Source organism: Alosa pseudoharengus, unplaced genomic scaffold, assembly GCF_046254945.1.
Source record: "Alosa pseudoharengus isolate Yale_2024_CS ecotype anadromous, Long Island Sound unplaced genomic scaffold, YU_APseudo_1.1 YU_APseudo_1.1_scf_13, whole genome shotgun sequence".
NCBI classification, from domain to species: Eukaryota; Metazoa; Chordata; class Actinopteri; order Clupeiformes; family Clupeidae; genus Alosa; species Alosa pseudoharengus.
The window spans coordinates 23,308,511-23,328,560 of record NW_027468598.1 but is presented as its reverse complement, the minus strand read 5'-3'; the positions used below and the strand labels follow the sequence as shown (position 1 = coordinate 23,328,560).

The following is a 20,050-nucleotide window of genomic DNA, read 5'->3' as shown; positions in this document are numbered from 1 at the left end:
ATCAAATGTTAATGGTAACATGATGCAATTCATAGCAGGTTAGGAGGAGAGCAATATGTAATTGGTTTGGCATCATGCCTGGCTGTTTCAGTGCAATTTCAAAGATTCTAATTGTAAGCCTAAGTCAATGCCCTGGTAGTGGTACCTTGAAAGTGGTACCTTAGGTTTTATGCCCGAGTAGTGTCAAAACAAGTGAGTAACCATATTAAAATAATTAAACGTTGGTTCTCTGGTCCTTCCTATTATTATTATTCCTACATTAACCGTTTAACCTTACCACTGCAAAAGTGGAACATTAGCAACAGTAACCAGGGGACGGGGCCAACTGCTCCAATTCAGGAAAGTCTTACATTTCATTGGTTGTATGTCCTAATGGAGGCTGCTCTTTAAATATGCTTCTGCCAGACAGTATTCTATTTCTTAAGTGATTTCAACCAGCTGTACAGATAATAAAGGTGTATACTGACATTACAAATGAGCTATGAGATTTGGTGCCTGACTGTAAGGCATGAACCTAAAACAGGATAATATATAGGATAAGATTGGTAAGATTGGTGCCTAACCGTGATCTCCATAACTAAAATATTATTTTACTTGTTCATGTGTACTATTTTTAAAACCAATTTAATCTATACAGTGTCAATCTTAAATTCAGTGCCTGACTAATTATTTATTGAAAACACGACTTTATTATATATTTTTTAAAACTGCATTTAAAACCTTCTGTCTGTTTCACAGGATCTTTTTTTATCACAAGGAAACTACTAGATGGACTGCCTCTTCAAATGAGTGTTGCAATGAATCAAACAATCTCTTCTGTCCTCAGAATTGCCAGCTTTGACATCCACCCCTCTGCTGTTTACCCTATTTTCATTATGGGCCTTTTGGTTTACTTTTTTTCTGTCCTCTCAAATGTGACAATCCTGATGCTGATAGTTACTCAGAGGAGTCTCCACAGACCGATGTTTTACATCTTCTTCAGCCTGCCACTGAATGACCTCATTGGAATTACTGTAATGTTTCCCCGTGTGCTTGTGGACATTGTGATCATGAAGAACACTGTCAACTACCCCCTTTGTGTCCTTCAGGCATTTTTGCTCCATTTGTCTGGTGGTGGCATCCTCTTTATACTAGCAGCAATGGCATATGACCGATATATTGCTATATGCAAGCCACTCAGATACAATTCAATTCTGACATCACTTGGTATAACTGCTGTTATATCATTAGCTTGGGGGGCTAATTTTGCCTTAGTTTTAGTGCTTTTTCTGCTTCAGGCCAGAGTAACAAAGTGCAGGGATTTTATAATAAATGTGTTTTGTGATAACTTCTCATTGCTTAGCCTTTCCTGTGGAGAAGACCTTACAATAAACAATATTTATGGATTAGTTATAACAGCATTTATGCACATAGTCACTGTAACAATTCAGCTGTTCTCATACATCCAAATACTTTTAACTTGTATCATGAACAAACAATCAGATGCCAAAACAAAGGCAGTGAACACCTGCTTAGCGCAGATAATTTCATTTATTCTTTTTGAGATTGTCTGTTTGTTCACAATACTGTCTTACCGGTTTCCAAACATAACCCCTAATGCAAGAAGAGCCTGTGGAATGCTTATTTTTCTGATTCTACCTGTTTTAAACCCCATTATCTATGGAATGAAAACCAAGGATATTAGAACAGCATTTTTTCGCATTTTGAAGAAACAAAAAATTTTATCATCACAGTAGATATGTGTATATTTATAAGGCCCTGTACTGGTTTGGTCTGCTCTGGTATGATCTGTGAAATGAAAATAAGGTGTATCAATTCAGTTGCTATTTTATTTAATGTAGAATTGTCTTATTTTCATTTAAACATTATATTTGTATATATATATAGGCCTATATATTATATATTTGTAACATTAGATAAAGAAAGGTTAGATATGTTAACTGATTTGTTTTGTTCATTGATGTCCACTTGTAAAGCTTGAATAGTCGTATGATATAAGGTATAATGAATTGCTCTGACATTCTTGATCAAATATATTCTTTTTACATTATTGCACACTGTAAAAAGACTACTGAAGTACCAGTATATTCATTTAAAGTAGTTATATTACTGTTTTCTCATTAACAATACTTATTTACTACTGTACCATCATTTACATCATTACTGTATATGAATTGACAGTACCTATTCACACTATTGTATCTTCATTTAAAATACTTGAACATTTAACATAAAAACACAAACATAATAATGCGAAACATGTATAAAATTCATCAAAGAATTCATCGAGGGAAAAACTGACCAGTTAAATTTTCCCCACATTAATTGTTTGTATTGGGTTGTGTGTGTCTATTCAAAATAGTAAGGCCCTCTGTGTTTTTTATGCACCTCACAGGTGGTGACAATGTAAATGTAAATCAGGTTTCTAGCATATACAAGGAGTTTCATCTCTGCATTTATCCCATCTGTGAATTAGTGAAACACACAAAGCACACAGTGAACACACAGTGAGGTGAAGCACACAATGAGCACACAGTGAGGTGAAGCACACAATAACCCGGAGCAGTGAGCTGCCTTGCTACAGTGGTGCTCGGGGCGCAGTGAGTGGTTAGGTGCCTTGCTCAAGGGCGAGACGCGCAGATGATGCATTCGTAAAGCACCTCTTTTTACGCTTTTCTCAGTTGTCGGTGTTGACAGGAAACAGACAACAAAAATAATGTACTACATTTTCTTCAAACATAGCATGCAATGTACAGTATGTGTGTGTATCTCACATAGGGTTGGGTATCGTTTGGGTTTTATCCGATACCGGTGCTAAATCGATACTTTTAAAACGGTGCCGGTGCAGAAACAGTGCGTGAACCGGTACTTTGTTTTTAAAATGTTTTAAATTAAAATGGTCTAAAGCATGAATTGCTTTTTTTTTATTATTGATAAGACAAATTTGAACATGAAATTGAACGGTTATATTCAATTTACTATCAATATCTCATTGCCCCTACGAATAATACATTTAAATGTAAAAACAGCTTGCCATGCATGCACACACAATGGTGAGCTCTGCTTTCAAGTTTAGGCGGTTTGCCATAATGTATGTTAAAACCGCTTGCCATAAAACTGCCAGGTCATGGACAAGGCATTTGCAAGCAAGCTAATCTAACAGGGACTCTATTTTCCAGTTAATTCAGTGTGTTCCCAAATGCTTCAAGAAATGTCATGTCTTAACCCATAACAGGCTACATGCATAACAGGCTACATGCATTTTAACAGCAACTATGGCTATGCGCTAACACCAGTCAGCTGAGTTTAATTAGCGATAACGTACAGAGATAGTTTCGTAGCCTCTTTGACAGCTCAGTGACATCAGGTATGTAACCTACATATTTATGTTTTTGCCAGCTAACATTTAACATGATCTTCATATTCATTGTGATGCTATATGGGCCTCATGCACATGAAAGATTAATATCATGCCATTATGTTGTTTAACACATCGTGAAATAAAGTTTTCACCTTACAACTTTGCTGATAACATTTCAAATAAATGTCAGTTAGCGCATTAGCAAGGATATTGTGTAGGCTAGCCTACTGTTGATGTTGTTTCAGTAGCCTTTTGCTTGTGTGTGGTTAGGCCCACTGCTAGATTTTGGCAGGAGCTCGCGATATCGCTTTAAAGTAAGCTACTTGGGCTCACGCAAGCTGTCAAACACTGTCCACTCGCCTATGTGGTGCACCCCTCTGGTTTATACATCCAGTGTTTATCATATGTTAGCTAACTGTATCTGGATGTGTTGCTATCAGAGCAAGACGTTAGAGATTGCGCATGACATGCAGTGATGCCTGGTATAAAAATAAAAAAATAAAAAAACGCTATTTAAGCACCAAAATGAGGCACCGAAATCCACGTTGTTATTTGATGCAGTTACTACTTGCTACTTGTGTCGGCACCGGTGCCAAATTAGAACCGTGTTTCGGTGCCCAACCCTAATCTCACATAACCAGTCCGTCTGTGGTTGTGTATTACACATACTGTCTTGTCTTTGGAATGACCCTTGTCTCTCCAAGTCTGAAAGGTGCTAAAAGTCTTCTTGTCTGCTTTCAATAAGTTTCCGAATTCTGAAGCTCCTCTTGTTTTATTGGATTACGTCTTTTGGTCCTCAGCGGTCATGTGAAAATCTCTTCTCGTCCCGTATTCCTTAAGATGTCTGTCTGTTCCAAGAAGATGATTCTCGATCTGCTGCACTTGGTCTGCGGTATTCGCTGTCCACAGCAGAACTTGATGTGTCGGTCACTGGGGTTGCTCTCCGGATCTACTCCACATCCCTCTGGTGAAGCCTGGTCTGTTCATCCCTCTTGTCCCCTTCTGCTGTGTTGGGTGAGCTCTGGTTGGTCCCACAGAAACCTCTGATCCTCATCTAGGTTGGTTTCACAGAGATCTCTGCTCCTTCAAAATGGAGTCATCTGGTCTTGTCTGGTTTGTTGACAACTCCTGGTCTCTGGTTCATCTATTTCGGCTCTTCAGAATGGATTTTGGTCTTTCTTTCTCCTTGAAGTGGGCTTCTGGTCTCTGGACTCTCGCCTTATCCGGTTGGACTTCCCTCACCACCACTTCTTGTTTTCTTTTTCTTAGGTGTCTGAAATGATAACTGTTGCATCCCCCCCTTTCCCCGCAGGCTGATGCTGATTCATTTTCAAATTCGCAAAGATGCTTTGTAATATAGTACCAGTGTAGGCATCTCATTAAGTTGTATAAAGACCAAAACATCTCATCCATATTCATTAAACAGTGTTCTTGGGAAGGAAAGTTTCTTGAAGAGCCCAAGTCCTCAAAACTAATTTAACATGCTATCTAAAACACGTCACCATTGTTATCAAATATCGACCATCCCCAGCACACCCTTGTCCGCCAGATCCGCCTTGAACTTGTAACAACATCATCTGAACAACAGGCATTTCTTCTAGGCAGGGCAAAGGTGCAACGTAATAACAAAAATAAAATTCAAAGTCAATAAGAATCAAATCAAAGACACTTGGAACGTAGACATTAATAATAACACTAGATACATGCTCATTGCAAATGTTTACAATTGCGTTCCCCATATAAATAAAATACAGGAATCTGGACTTGCCCTAGGCAGAATGACAAAGACACATGAAAGGAAAGAAAAATAATACAACAAACATAAATAAGACAATTGTCAGTCCTGATTGCATTAAACATTGGCTCAACATTAAAGACATCACTAGCCAACCTGGAAATCAATTAGTCTTATAAGCATATTATAAGAAAGCAAAGAGTAAAAAAGGTATCAAAGACACAACAAAACCGCTCTGACATGGCAGAAATTCATAAAAACGATATTCAAAGATCACCAAAGAAATTAAAATCTGTGTTACCCATATATTTGGTACAAATCCCTTTGGTACAAAACTGTGTGTTACCGTTGGAATCAAGTTTCCACAAATACACATATAGCTGGCCAGCACATACATGTACACTCACACATTTGTTCATTCTGGGCCCATGTTGACAAGAATAGTGACAACACAGACAAGACAAACTCATCATGTTAGTTACAACACATAACACTGAACATAGAAAACTCCATCTTCAGTCAATGTGTCATGTGTTTGTTGAACAAAATAAATGTGTTGTGCGTTGCACTGGTGCCATTCACTTGTACTCATTCTCTCTCTCAAAAAATGTTTCATTACGCCCAAAAACATTGTTATCTTTTGATAGTTTAGGGTAAACATGCCAATATAAAGGAATGGAATATAGGGTGCAGTTGCTACCTATGTTTAAGATGACTGTCACATCAGTGGGTTGAAAGTTAATGATGACCCGTTACTTAACCTCTTTTGAATTCATTTTTTGGGGAATTTACGATTGCAAATGTAATGGATTGAACATTGCCAAAGGGCCTTTGCATCTCCCACGACGTATTTTGTCAAATGAAACATGCAATGATGAAGCTGTTCATAGTGGCTATCGAGAGGCGAGACAAGAGCTTTGCCAGAAATGTGAATAATAAAATGGCAATCTGAGTATCTTTATGGCAATGTGTATTTCAAGTTTCATACATTTAAAACAAAACGTGAAACATCACTCAACGCTAATGCAACACTAACGCTAATGCTATACATTATAGAAAACACTTTAAGACTAAAGGTAAATAGCGTTGAAAAAGAACTCGGGTTAAAAATGTTCTGCCTGGCCCTCCCCCCTGGTCAAATTTTTTTCCCCAGGGGCCTCCCCCTGGCTCAAAAAAATTCTCCTAGGCCCTCCCCCCTACGTGAATCAAATAAAACTGGTCGAAAAATGAAGTTTACAAGGTTAAAACGGCCAGCAAATGTCATAAGCACACATATACACACACGGGGCTACAAAACAGTGTTGCGCGGGTTTGGTCACAAGCGGCCCGCGGTCGCCCGATATTTTAATCAACCCGACCGCAACTCGGGCCGCGAATATTAATTAGGACAAAATTATACCCGACCCGCGATCCGACCCGCTTATTTACAGAATGTGTGCTTTTGGTTATAGCCTGCATGCAGTAGTCCATTTCTGTAAAATAAACTAATTTATTTGCGAAACTTTATGCAGTAGAACTACACGCAGGCATGCAGGACATAATGTTTGCGCAGGAGAGAGAATGAGAATAAGAGCGCAAGCACGCACGCAACCACCAAGGATTAGAACACTAGGATAAGATTTGGCCATGGACATACTTCTTTCGAAAATAGAAATGGGGAGGCAAGGTAGGCAAGAGAGATATTGCTGGTCAAAACGTTAGCGTAAGAACTGGTTTAAAATGCTGAATGAAGCACAACGCTTTACTAAAGCACATCCACTGTTTAAAGTCACAAACACAACGAACTAAGGTAACTTGTATGCATGCGCGAACCTATACATACCGGTAGATATGGCTGTGTAGTCTGTGTCATAAGATTTATTCCTGCAGGCTGCCCACCATAACTTGTACTACTGTCATCTTCTTTAAGAACTTTTCCCTGAAGGGGTGTCTTTATTATTTTAACTCGCGTCTTCAGCTTCTTTACTGTTGACTTACTGTATTGATGCTTTACTGTATTGATGCTAGCCTTCTCGTGATATTTTAAGTAGGCCTATTTGTAGAAAATATATATTTAATTAATTTTAAATAACTGACCCGCCCGGAAACGACCCGAATATCATTCAAATATTTGGTTTATGACTCAACCGCGGGTGACCTGCAAGCTTACGAGGGGAGTTGTGGGAGATACAGGTAGGGTTGCGACTTTTTGGACTCGCCCACTCTGTCAAAGAGACGTGAATCATGTTTTGGCCTACAAACCTTTTAAAATATCGAAAACGGATCATTGATCAGGGGAAAAAAATATCATGGATCAGGAAAAAATAATTTTCCTCGGCCCTCCCCCCAGGCCAAAAAATTTCTCCTGGGCCTTCCCCTAAGGCTTAAAAAATTCTCTTAGGCCCTCCCCCCCCTGACGACCGGCCCTCCCCCCCCGGTAAATATCGTACAGTCCCTAAGACCGGGGTACATGAAACTTGGTGGGCATGTAACCCCACATGGATAGCATGGAACCTCCTGTTTTCGTTTTGATCTGTAGCCCCATTCATGACACCCTCTGAATGCACGCCAAGTTTCGTGGAATTCCGTTCATGGGGGGCCACACAATAAATTAATTTATGTTACTATACACCAACTGGCCTGTAGGTGGCCAGAGACAGTTTTCTGTGTATATCTAGAGAACCGTAGGGCCTAGGAGGTCCACCTTTTTTTTTGTATGTTGGCCTTAAGGGGGCATGTCAACCTATCCCATTACCACTTATTTCATGTATAGCGCCACCTAGTTAAAAATTAAAAAGCAAAACATTAGGTGTTTTCATCACAATATCTCTGGCTGACATGGTCAAAACTGCACGAAATTGAAAGTGTAGGATCATTATGACACCCTCCGAATGCATGCCAAGTTTCGTGGACTTTCGTTCATGGGGGGCCTTACAATAAAATAATTTATGTGTACATTTAGTGACCGTACACCAACAAGGATTCCCGGGACACTGAAAGACCGGGGTACACGAAACTTGGTGGGCATGTTAACCCACATGGATAGCATGGAACCATCGCTTTTCGTTTTGATCTGTAGCCCCCCCGCTGGACTGGACCCCCCGAAAGGAGGGTAGGGCAGACACAGTTTTCTGTGAATATCTTGAGAACCGTAGGGCCTAGGATGACCAATTTTTTGCGTATGTTTGCCTCCAGGGGTCATGTAAACCCATTCCATATGCACACATGTGCATAAACAGATACACACGCACACACATACATTCACAGTAATCCTACGTATGACACATACTCACACAGTAGACATATACGCATGCATGCACATGCACACACACAGGCACATAAACAGGCAAACACACACATGCACGCACACCCACCCACCCACACACCCACACACACATAAACATAAACATGTACACGCACACATGCACACAATTCAAGAATTTCTCAGAATTATGAACAGGCAAGATGGGGGTGGGGTTGTATAAAATGTATATTACATGTGAAATCTATGAACTAATCATGTTTTGGTACTTGTTGTCTAGCAGATACCAGTGAGAATTGAGTGTGCATAATGCAATTCAGTGAGACAGTTAGAATCATATATGCCTTTCAGCGTGACTTATTTTTGTGGACTGGGCGGCGGTCATATTTTGTACCGCTCTGCGGTACATCTAGTTATTCAGATCAATCAACCTCCCAGCAGCCATCCCCAAAATGCCTTTTTTCCAATCAAACTCACGCCTATATTTCTCAAAAATGCATGCAAAATGTGATGGCACAATTTACAGACACTTAACACTAGCTGTGCTTTAACGCACACTCGTCAACTCTACAGGCAAGCGTAAACTTTGACGTCACATTCTCACACACACATACCCGCGGCACACTCTTGATCACACTCACACTTAATGACACTCAATGCCCGTCGGCAATACTACTGGCAGTCGTCAATAAAAAGCCAAAATATGATAATAATAATTGATAGTAACGACCTCTCTTACTAAAAAGTGGTCAACTTCATCCATGGAAAACCTGAACATCTAATTCATCCACTGAAATTTTAACCGTAACCAATAAGTCAATTTAACAGTAGCCAATGACTTTTACAGTTGGAAACACAAAAACATACCCCCATACACATAGAAAACAAAACATGCGCGCTGACGCTTTAATTCTCCACTCGTAGGACACGTCAATGACACTTAAATTCTCCACTCGCAGGAGAATTGGTCCACTCGCAGGACATGTCAATTTAATTCTCACACTCACAGGAGAATTGGTCCACTCGCAGGACACAGGCCTGTCACTCTAATTCTCACACTCACAGGAGAATTTGTCCACTCGTAGGACACGTTTCCCATCTATTCCTCTCGTCGGAATGGGAAAACACTCTGGACGATGTCAAGTCCAGTCAACTCTACAAAGACATATACTGACTCTGTAGGAAATGCATTTAGGCCTACCCCTTTAAGGAAAGGTCCGAAGGCCTTTTTAAACACAGTTTAAATGTGTAGTTCAGCGTCTTTCAGCATCTTACCACACTTAGTTGTGCTGACTGCCCTCCGTCTGCTGCCTGGTCATCCTGCTGTCTGATCATGGATGGGCCCCGAGACGTCGCCCGCAGACTGAGTTCTCCCAAAACTGGAAATCAGCTTCCTCTAATTTGCGACTTAGATGACCCATGGTGACATCCGGTTGTCCCATCCACGCCCAGAGATTGAGAACCCTGCTCGCAGCGCCAAATGTTGTAAGAAAAATTGAGTGCAAGCAGACAGAGGCAGGTTTGAAAACTCAAAACATTATGAAACATTTATTGGTTAACAATGGTGTTAGAACTACAAGCTCGGAGGCCAGCATATGAGTTTGGAGGCCAGCCTTGGTGTCCTGGGAGCAGAGAGGCTGCCATTTAGCCTATGTCAGCTGCAGTTGAGGTCACCTAAGAGCAACCAAAAAAAAGGAGGATATTTAAATACAAAGAAGATATAAAAGAATCATTTTAGCCTACTTCCCATTGTGGCAGAAAATGCTCACAGGCGTCACTACAGTTGTGATAGCAGTTTTATTCACCACAAGATTTTCACCCCTCAGTTTCTGTATTTACGCTTGCGATCCCTGAATCTGTGCTTGTTTTCATTATTTATGCACTCGCATAATTAAGGCAGCTAAATGACGCCATAAAAAACACACCTCCATTCACAGACGCACCGTGACTATCAGTCAATAGACGATCGATAGCCATCTCCAAAAGGCAGATATTCTCCTTTAGAATCAGAATAGGTGAATAACAGATCAAGACTTCATCACATGTGAACGTTTTATTCACCATTTGGTGTATTTCTGCTTCCATTTGCGCAAAAACTATGGACAGAATCGCTTCCGCGTCAATACAAACAAATGCACTTATTTTCTTATTTTTTCATGTGTGATTCACTACTTCCTCTACACGTTGGCCGACATTTTTGGGCTTGAATCGAAGCTCTGGATGTCAATTTTGTGACTTTGGCGCTTAGAGGGTTAAGGTTATCTCTGTTACCCAGCCAGCTAAAAGTGATTAACGTTAGCCCTATGGTCATAAGGCTGTGGTTGCCCACAAACAGCTAAGCTGGCCAACTGTTAAGAGTAAAAAAAGGAAATCCATTTACTTACCAAGATGACAATGCTTATTAGAAACAGCACCACCACACTTGTGAAAATAAACCCTTTGGCTGACTCGCCTGCGGTTACTTGCATAAATAACAAAATATACATTACGACACCTTACCACCCTCAGGTTACCATCGAGGCTATGGCTCAGTTTGCCCGATGGCCCTCATTTTGGGATAAGCACTTTTGATGTGAGACAATGATTTATTCTAAGTGAGGAGGCGCGCACATCCAAATCCAAAAACTGGCAGTTGCCGAATTCCAAAAGTTTAGAACATAAAAGAACAAAATTGAATCCGCACACTGAGCTCCACGTTGACTGTTTAATCACCAAGTAAAGTAAAAACTAAGTAATTCTCTGTGACTAATGTTAAAGCAATTTTGGACATTTATCCGCCTACATGTTTTATTCTGAATCTCTCCTCTTAAGGAAGACCATCAAATGGCTTTAAAAATTCAGGTAAACAACATTAGCAACATAGCTGCCACTTTACACAGCTATAGCAAGCTAGCTCTGTTTTATTTACAGTAGGCTATGTAAAAAGACATATAGAAACTAACTGTATTGCTGACAAATACATGAGAATTTGAGCTGCAGCTTGCCTCTCGATTTCATCTGCCAACACTCTGCAAAGCATGGACTGAACTCTCCAAATCTCCAATCGTGACGTAAGCGCTGTCGATCACAAAGTTCCTCCAATAATCACACAGATGCTCAGCGTCTGGGCCTTTCCACTGCCCCATTCTCTTCCTGAGACTCCGGGTTTCCCTGGAAATGACGATTTTGGAGTGTTTGCCCAATTCATATCTAACTTTGCCATTGAAAGTCCAGTGAAGCCGAGCTTCTATTGGTTTTAAAATGGATTGTATTGCTGAACGAACTAGCCATGAAGTCAAACACATTCTAGCATACTCTAGTTTGAATAGTAATGTAGATACAGTAGTATTTGACAGAATTTTCTGTGATTTTTTTGAGGCAGAGCCTCGCTTGTAGTCTTACAGCAGTTGCCTCTGGTAAACACTGCCCTAGGGCTTTACAAGTGTGAATTCGGTTATTAAGTGATGATGCAATAATAGGCTAATTCATCTTTTTCGGCTTTCAAAGCCGCTCAGTAAGAAAATTGTCATCCTACTACTCACTTGTTGCCTCAACCTAATAAAATCCTATTTTTTGCAGAAGCCTGCACGTAACTAGCCTAGCTAACGTCAGACCTCATCTCATTGAGATAGGGTCTGGGAACTACACGTTCATTTTCTCGTATTTGAAAAGTGGTTTACAAATGCCCAGAGACGTTTATTTGGCGCTACGATGTCTATCAAATACGTCTGTACGTAGCTCATAACGGCTTCGGTGTGTCGTCATCATCTTGCTGTCCAGGCTAGCACGTAAAACCCAGGCTAGCACGTAACCCTTGAAAACGGAGGTGATGGTGACAAGGTTTATAAGTTGCGAAAATTGGCTGGCTGCGCTAGTAAACCTTTTTTGACCAAAAAGCTGTTGGGCCCGTGATGTCGGACTTAACAACCGAATGGACCTTTCCATCCTGTCAATCATGTATAAACTAATAACCAATCAGATTGTCCAATTTTCAAAAGCTCCACCTGACTGCTCCCACATTTGTCCCACAAACAAATCAAGTTGCTATACTATTAACTCTGATGGTGTGTACATAGCAGTCACAGATGGGCTACAATTATAGCTAACAACCTACAGCAGAATACGTTAAGAAAAGGATTCATGGAAACTGGCGTGGCTGTGTTCTTGCTGTTGCTGATCTGTGCAGAAATATCAACTGTTAACACCTAAATAAAGCATGTTCTTAAGGTTAAAAGACTCAAAGCATTCTGGCATTAACTTACTGTATCCCTTGAAACATTAATGTTACTGGAAGAATACATTTCACAGGTAGCCTGAATACATGGCTCAAATAGCTATGTTATGCAGTTTACCTATGATAAGGTGGTCTAGTCTCGAGATTGGACTGCAATGGATTTAATCTTGTGTTTTAAATACCATCGCTACCATGCTGATCGTTCCTTGCAACTGCTCCACTTCAACAATAACGTAACACCATTAACTTCACATTAATGTCAACTGAAAAAGCATAGATGAGGAGGCAATAGAAAGACCAAATGTTAATGGTAACATGATGCAATTCATAGCATGGTTAGGAGGAGAGCAACATGTAATTTGTTTGGCATCATGCCTGGCTGTTTCAGTGCAATTGCAAAGATTCTAATTGTAAGCCTAAGTCAATGCCCTGGTAGTGGTACCTTGAAAGTGATCACCTTTTTATGCCCGAGTAGTGTCAAAACAAGGGAGTAAGGGACTGTTCGTTATTTATAAAAGGGGCCACCGGAGGGATTTTGAGTGCTGCAGTCAAAAGTTGCATGACCCTCCCTTGCCTGTAAGAAATTTTTCAATGACCCTCCGACAGAATTTTCAAAAAATACATGACCCTCCCCGGCCAAATGTGGATATCTTCCGCCGGCGCTCCTTTGCGCATTGAAACACATTGACATGAGCTAACGTTCTTAAATCAACCTCTGCTTTCTGATCTTACACATCACACTCCACCAAGATGGTGGCCATTTCAGTAGATTTACTCACTAACATTGTTGTGGAAGCACAATAAGCATGGAAACTAAATGCACACTTCCTGCATATCTGCATTAGCCTACTTGAAATAAGTTACTCCTCTAGTAAATAGTATTCACATGAAATACAACATTGAGACCATTCAACAAAGAACACTGGGTAAATATAGCTGCAAGCAGCAATGAGGGGGCCAAGCAGTATAGGCCGGAGTAGCCACGGCGACAAGATAGAACTCAGCAGACACCCGGGATCAACAGGGCTGAGTATTGCCACCGCCTCCGCCAGCCAGCCCCCCCCCCACCTAATCACCCCAGCCCGTCTCACCCCGTCCTGCCCTGCCCTGCCCTGCCCTTGCACGCACGCATTAGAATTAACTGGATGGAACATGCTGTCATCAGTTTCACATCAAAAAATAAAAGATTGATATAACACATCAGCAACTACACCAAAATGCAATATTGCTAATTGCAGCACCCCCTACAGGTCAAAGGTCACCAAATTTTTTGAGCGTCCTCCTAATGGGGTCATGAATATATGTAGTAAGTTTGGTTATAATATATGGCAGGGTTGAGCTCACTTCCTGTTTGGCGGTTTCGCCACCAATTTCGATTGGCTGTTACGGGCGAATGCTTTTGTCAATTGTTCCAGAGAGCAATATATTGATAGGTTATGGTCTAAAAATGGTCTGTGCCAATTTTGGTGAAGATCAGATGAAATTTGTGACCCGCGAAAACTTTTTGATGTTTTTGATTAAATCCAACATGACGGCCGAATCAATTATGATGACATCACAAGTTGTGCTGGGTCAGCCTAAGGACCTCCAACAGTATTACCTGATACCACTAGTGCATTTTAATTCTAAGGACAACAGCAGCTACAGGCCAAAAGGCATGTTTCTTAATTATAGCGCCCCCTAGAGGTCAAAGGTCACTAGATTTCTTGAGCGTCCCCCTGACTGGGTCCAAAGTCCATGGACTAAGTTTGGTTATGATAGATCAATGGGTTGCTGAGATATGAGCTCACTTCCTGTTTGGCGGCTTCGCCACAAATTTCTATTGGCTGTTACGCGCGAACGGTTTTAGTTCCGAAGACAAAAAGCAATGCATTAATGAGGCATGGTCTGTAGATGATATATGTAAAGATTGATGTCGATCGGACAAAATTTGTGACCTCTGATACGTTTTAAGTGATTTTGATGAAATCCAAAATGGCGGAAAATCCATCATGGCGGAAAATGACGACATAGGGTACGTTGAACTCGGCTTGGTCCAAGGATTCCAATGATACCTCATTTTTGACAATCGGGTCAACAGGTCAGAAGTTACGTGCGTGAACGCAAGTCCAACTTTGGCCTATTGGTGGCGCTAGAGCGCGGGAGGTGCCGACATGAAACTTGGTGACATGAATCAATGGACTGTCTTAAATCAGTGTGCCAAATGTCAGAACTTTTTGCCAGACGGTTCTATGGGCTGCCATTGACCTCCATTGCAAAATAATGCGCATCAGCAGCTACAGGCCAAAAGGCATGTTTCTCAATTACAGCGCCCCCTAGAGGTCAAAGGTCACTAGATTTATTGAGTGTCCCCCTGATTGGGTCCTGAGTCCATGCACCCAGTTTGGCTTTGATACATGCAAGGGTTGCTGAGATATGAGCTCACTTCCTGTTTGGCGGCTTCGCCACAAATTTCGATTGGCTGTTACAGCCGAATGCTTCTGTCAATTGTTCCAGAAAGCAATGCACTGATAAGGCATGGTCTGAAGATGGTCTCTGCCAATTTTGGTGAGGATCCGCTGAAATTTGTGACCTGCGAACACTTATATGTTTTTTTGATTAAATCCAATATGGCGGCCGAATCAATTACGATGACATCACAAGTTGGCTTGGGTGAGCCTAAGGACCTCCAACAGTATTACCAGACACCACTAGTGCGTTTTAATTCTAAGCACCACTTCAGCTACAGGCCAAAAGGCATGTTTCTTAATTACAGCGCCCCCTAGAGGTCAAAGGTCACCAGATTTCTTGAGTGTCTCCCTGATTGGGTCCTGAGGCCATGCACCAAGTTTGGCTTTGATACATGCAAGGGTTGCTGAGATATGAGCTCACTTCCTGTTTGGCGGCTTCGCCGCAAGATTCGATTGGCTGTTACAGCCGAATGCTTCTGTCAATTGTTCCAGAAAGCAAAGCAATGATAATGCATGGTCTGAAGATGATGTCTGCCAATTTTAGTGAGGATCCACTGAAATTTGTGACCTGCGAAAATTTTTACGTGTTTTTGATTAAATCCAATATGGCGGCCGAATCAATTACGATGACATCACAAATTGGCTTGGGTCGGCCTAAGGACCTCCAACAGTATTACCTGACACCACTAGTGCATTTTAATTCTAAGCACAACTGCAGCTACAGGCCAAAAGGCATGTTTCTTAATTACAGCGCCCCCTAGAGGTCAAAGGTCACCAGATTTCTTGAGCGTCCCCCTGATTGGGTCCTGAGTCCATGTACTTAGTTTGGTTATGATAGATCAATGGGTTGCTGAGATATGAGCTCACTTCCTGTTTGGCGGCTTCGCCACAAATTTCGATTGGCTGTTATGCGCGAACGGTTTTAGTTCCGGAGACAAAAAGCAATGCATTAATGAGGCATGGTCTGTAGATGATATCTTTGAAGTTTGGTGTCGATCGGACAAAATTTGTGACCTCTGATACGTTTTAAGTGATTTTGATGAAATCCAAAATGGCGGAAAATCCATCATGGCGGAAAATGACGTCATAGGGTGCGTTGAACTCGGCTTGGTCCAGGGATTCCAATGGTGTCTCATTTTTCAAAATCGGGTAAACAGGTCAAAAGTTACGTGCGTGAACACACGTCCAACTTTGGCCTGTTGGTGGCGCTAGAGCGCTTGAGGTGCCAACATGAAACTTGGTGAAATGAATCAAGGGACTGTCCCAAATCAGTGTGCCAAATTTCACAACTTTTCACCAGACGGTTCTATGGGCTGCCATTGACTTCAATGGCGGAAGCGTAATAATAACTAGAAAAGCATTTCCTGAAGGAAATACAGTGCATGAAAATGCAAAAATATGATGAGTTCATATGGTTAAATTATTTGCTTGGTAGATAAGGTTTACTATAGTTGGAATGACTGAACAGTTAAATAGGTTGATAATTGAAATGGTTAAATTATTTAGGCAGATAGTTGACGATAACTAACAGTTGGAATGGCTCCAATGTTTGCTAGTAGTTATGCTAACTATGTTAAAGATAATAATGGTAACCAAGTAACTATGCTAACTAGCATGCTAACAATATTAAAATGTTAACTATGCTAACCATATGACTTAGCTAACCTAGCTAATAATTTTTATTAGTTATGATAACTATGCTAATTAACATGCTAACATGCTAATTATGTTAACCATGTGACTTAGCTAACTTCGCTTATCATTTTTAACAGTAATGCTAACTAGCATGCTAACATGCTAGCATGCTAACATGCTAACCATGTGACTTAGCTAACTTAGCTAATCATTTTTAGCAGTTTTGCTAAAAAATGCTAACTAGCATGCTAACATGCTAGCATGCTAACTATGCTAACCATATGACTTAGCTAACTTAGCTAATCATTTTTAGCAGTTTTGCAAAAAATGCTAACTAGCATGCTAACATGTTAGCATGCTAACTATGCTAACCATGTGACTTAGCTAACTTAGCTAATCATTTTTAGCAGTTTTGCAAAAAATGCTAACTAGCATGCTAACATGTTAGCATGCTAACTATGCTAACCATGTGACTTAGCTAACTTAGCTAATCGTTTTTAACAGTTTTGCTAAAAATGCTAACTAGCATGCTAACATGCTAGCATGCTAACTATGCTAACCAAGTTACTTAGCTATCTTAGCTAACTAGCTACAGTGGGTAGGAGTCATAGTTGATGACAAGTAACAGTTACAATGGCTGAACAGATAAAAGTTCAGTAGTTTAAAGGGTTAAATTGTTTAACAGTGAAATATTGTAGTGAGGACTTTTATTTTGAAACAGTTTTTGGCAGAGGAAGCAGTTGAACAGGATGTGTAGTCTTAATAGGGCCAGTTTGTATGCTTAAAGCCTGAGACTGGCAGTTGATGCAGCTGGCCCGAACACCTGCCATAGGATTCTAATTGCTTAACGGCTCTATTGTGATGTCATCAGCCCATGTTAAGTCTATGGGGAAATTTTGAACAGTTTTTAATTAATAGTTTAAAAAGTATAAAAGTTACAAAGCTGAAAAATACAAAGCACCCATGTCCTAAGTAAGACCTACGTAACATAGTTTGAATGAAGTTTCTACGTTAAGCGGTTGAAGCTGCATTAATTGCGTTAGAAGAAGAAGAACTAGAAAAGCATTTCCTGAAGGAAATACAGTGCATGAAAATGCAAAAATATGATGAGTTCATATGGTTAAATTATTTGCTTGGTAGATAAGGTTTACTATAGTTGGAATGACTGAACAGTTAAATAGGTTGATAATTGAAATGGTTAAATTATTTAGGCAGATAGTTGACGATAACTAACAGTTGGAATGGCTCCAATGTTTGCTAGTAGTTATGCTAACTATGTTAAAGATAATAATGGTAACCAAGTAACTATGCTAACTAGCATGCTAACAATATTAAAATGTTAACTATGTTAACCATATGACTTAGCTAACCTAGCTAATAATTTTTATTAGTTATGATAACTATGCTAATTAACATGCTAACATGCTAATTATGTTAACCATGTGACTTAGCTAACTTCGCTTATCATTTTTAACAGTAATGCTAACTAGCATGCTAACATGCTAACCATGTGACTTAGCTAACTTAGCTAATCATTTTTAGCAGTTTTGCTAAAAAATGCTAACTAGCATGCTAACATGCTAGCATGCTAACTATGCTAACCATATGACTTAGCTAACTTAGCTAATCATTTTTAGCAGTTTTGCTAAAAAATGCTAACTAGCATGCTAACATGCTAGCATGCTAACTATGCTAACCATGTGACTTAGCTAACTTAGCTAATCGTTTTTAACAGTTTTGCTAAAAATGCTAACTAGCATGCTAACTAGCATGCTAGCATGCTAACTATGCTAACCAAGTTACTTAGCTATCTTAGCTAACTAGCTACAGTGGGTAGGAGTCATAGTTGATGACAAGTAACAGTTACAATGGCTGAACAGATAAAAGTTCAGTAGTTTAAAGGGTTAAATTGTTTAACAGTGAAATATTGTAGTGAGGACTTTTATTTTGAAACAGTTTTTGGCAGAGGAAGCAGTTGAACAGGATGTGTAGTCTTAATAGGGCCAGTTTGTATGCTTAAAACCTGAGACTGGCAGTTGATGCAGCTGGCCCGAACACCTGCCATAGGATTCTAATTGCTTAACGGCTCTATTGTGATGTCATCAGCCCATGTTAAGTCTATGGGGAAATTTTGAACAGTTTTTAATTAATAGTTTAAAAAGTATAAAAGTTACAAAGCTGAAAAATACAAAGCACCCATGTCCTAAGTAAGACCTACGTAACATAGTTTGAATGAAGTTTCTACGTTAAGCGGTTGAAGCTGCATTAATTGCGTTAGAAGAAGAAGAATAAGAAGCCTAGGAAGAACAGTACAGTGCATTTTCATGCACTGTAATAAGAAGCCTAGGAAGAACAGTACAGTGCATTTTCATGCACTGTAATAAATATAACCGCAAGCGGTGATTTACGGGGTCCGAGCAAAACGAACATGATGGCATAGCTTTTTAGTTTTACATATGCTTTGATTGTTTGGGCACAATTGTTCAAAAGAAACGTGATCGGATTTCGGTTATCGGATTTCAGTTACCGGATTTCAGCTATCGGATTGGATCAAATCTTGAAAATGGGTTGTTCAAAGGGAAACAAGGATCCTGAAATTGGATTAGATCACATAATCTATTGATGGTTTTGATCTGGATAAAACCTTCACTTTGTGTCGTTCCAAACTTTTGAGTTGGATTAGAATAAATTTGATGCATAAAATTAGGATTACCCTGTGCTGTAACATTATAGTGTGCTAACCTCCACAACCCAACAGTATTCTAACAATACTTGATTCTACAGGACTATTTATTTGTTGTGGATAAGATTAAGGGTTTGATAATGGAAGGCAGTGTTTCCCACAGAATTGAATTGTATTTGTGGCGGTGGGTTCTGTGTCGGAGTCAATAAGATAAACAGCGTATAATTATACAGTTATACTTGCCTTGCACTACAAGTCCATATTGACAAGTAGCTGTAATGCTGTAATGTTATAGTGTGCTAACCTCCACAACCCAACAGCATTCTATTCTAGTATGCTAACCTCCACAACCCAACAGTATTTTAACACTAATGCTTCAGGTGGGATTTGAACACTCAACATAAGGATGACCAGTACAAGGCATTATCCCACTAAGCCACTGTCAATCCTACATCTTTGCCAGTCACATTCACATGGTGAAAATGTGTATTGGTAAACACACAAGAAAAACTCCAAGTATACATTTGACAATAAAATGAAGGGCTTTCCTGAAAGAGAACACCTGAAAACGTTTGGAAATTCTGGGACAATTAGACATTTGTAGAGAAGAACAGTAATGGATGAAATATAAATATGATAGACTTAATGATGAAGGAAAAATAGTAAACAAAGAAGTTCCCCTATATGTCTTCGAGTGTGTCGGCATTCTGATTCTTGGCAACTAATGAGTGT

The 20,050-nt window shown here is 40.0% G+C and overlaps 1 protein-coding gene across 1 annotated transcript; it reads left to right on the top strand.

The window, feature by feature from the left end:
- Nucleotides 1-797: 797 nt before the first annotated feature.
- On the top strand, nt 798-1,736 carry LOC143122222 (olfactory receptor 52E4-like). The gene has a single exon (XM_076283078.1). The coding sequence runs from the start codon at nt 798-800 to the stop codon at nt 1,734-1,736; it is 939 nt and encodes a 312-aa protein (XP_076139193.1).
- Nucleotides 1,737-20,050: the final 18,314 nt, after the last annotated feature.

Coding starts and splice junctions, on each gene's coding strand:
- LOC143122222 (XM_076283078.1), top strand. CDS start 798: ATGAATCAAACAATCTCTTCTGTCCTCAGAATTGCCAGCTTTGACATC.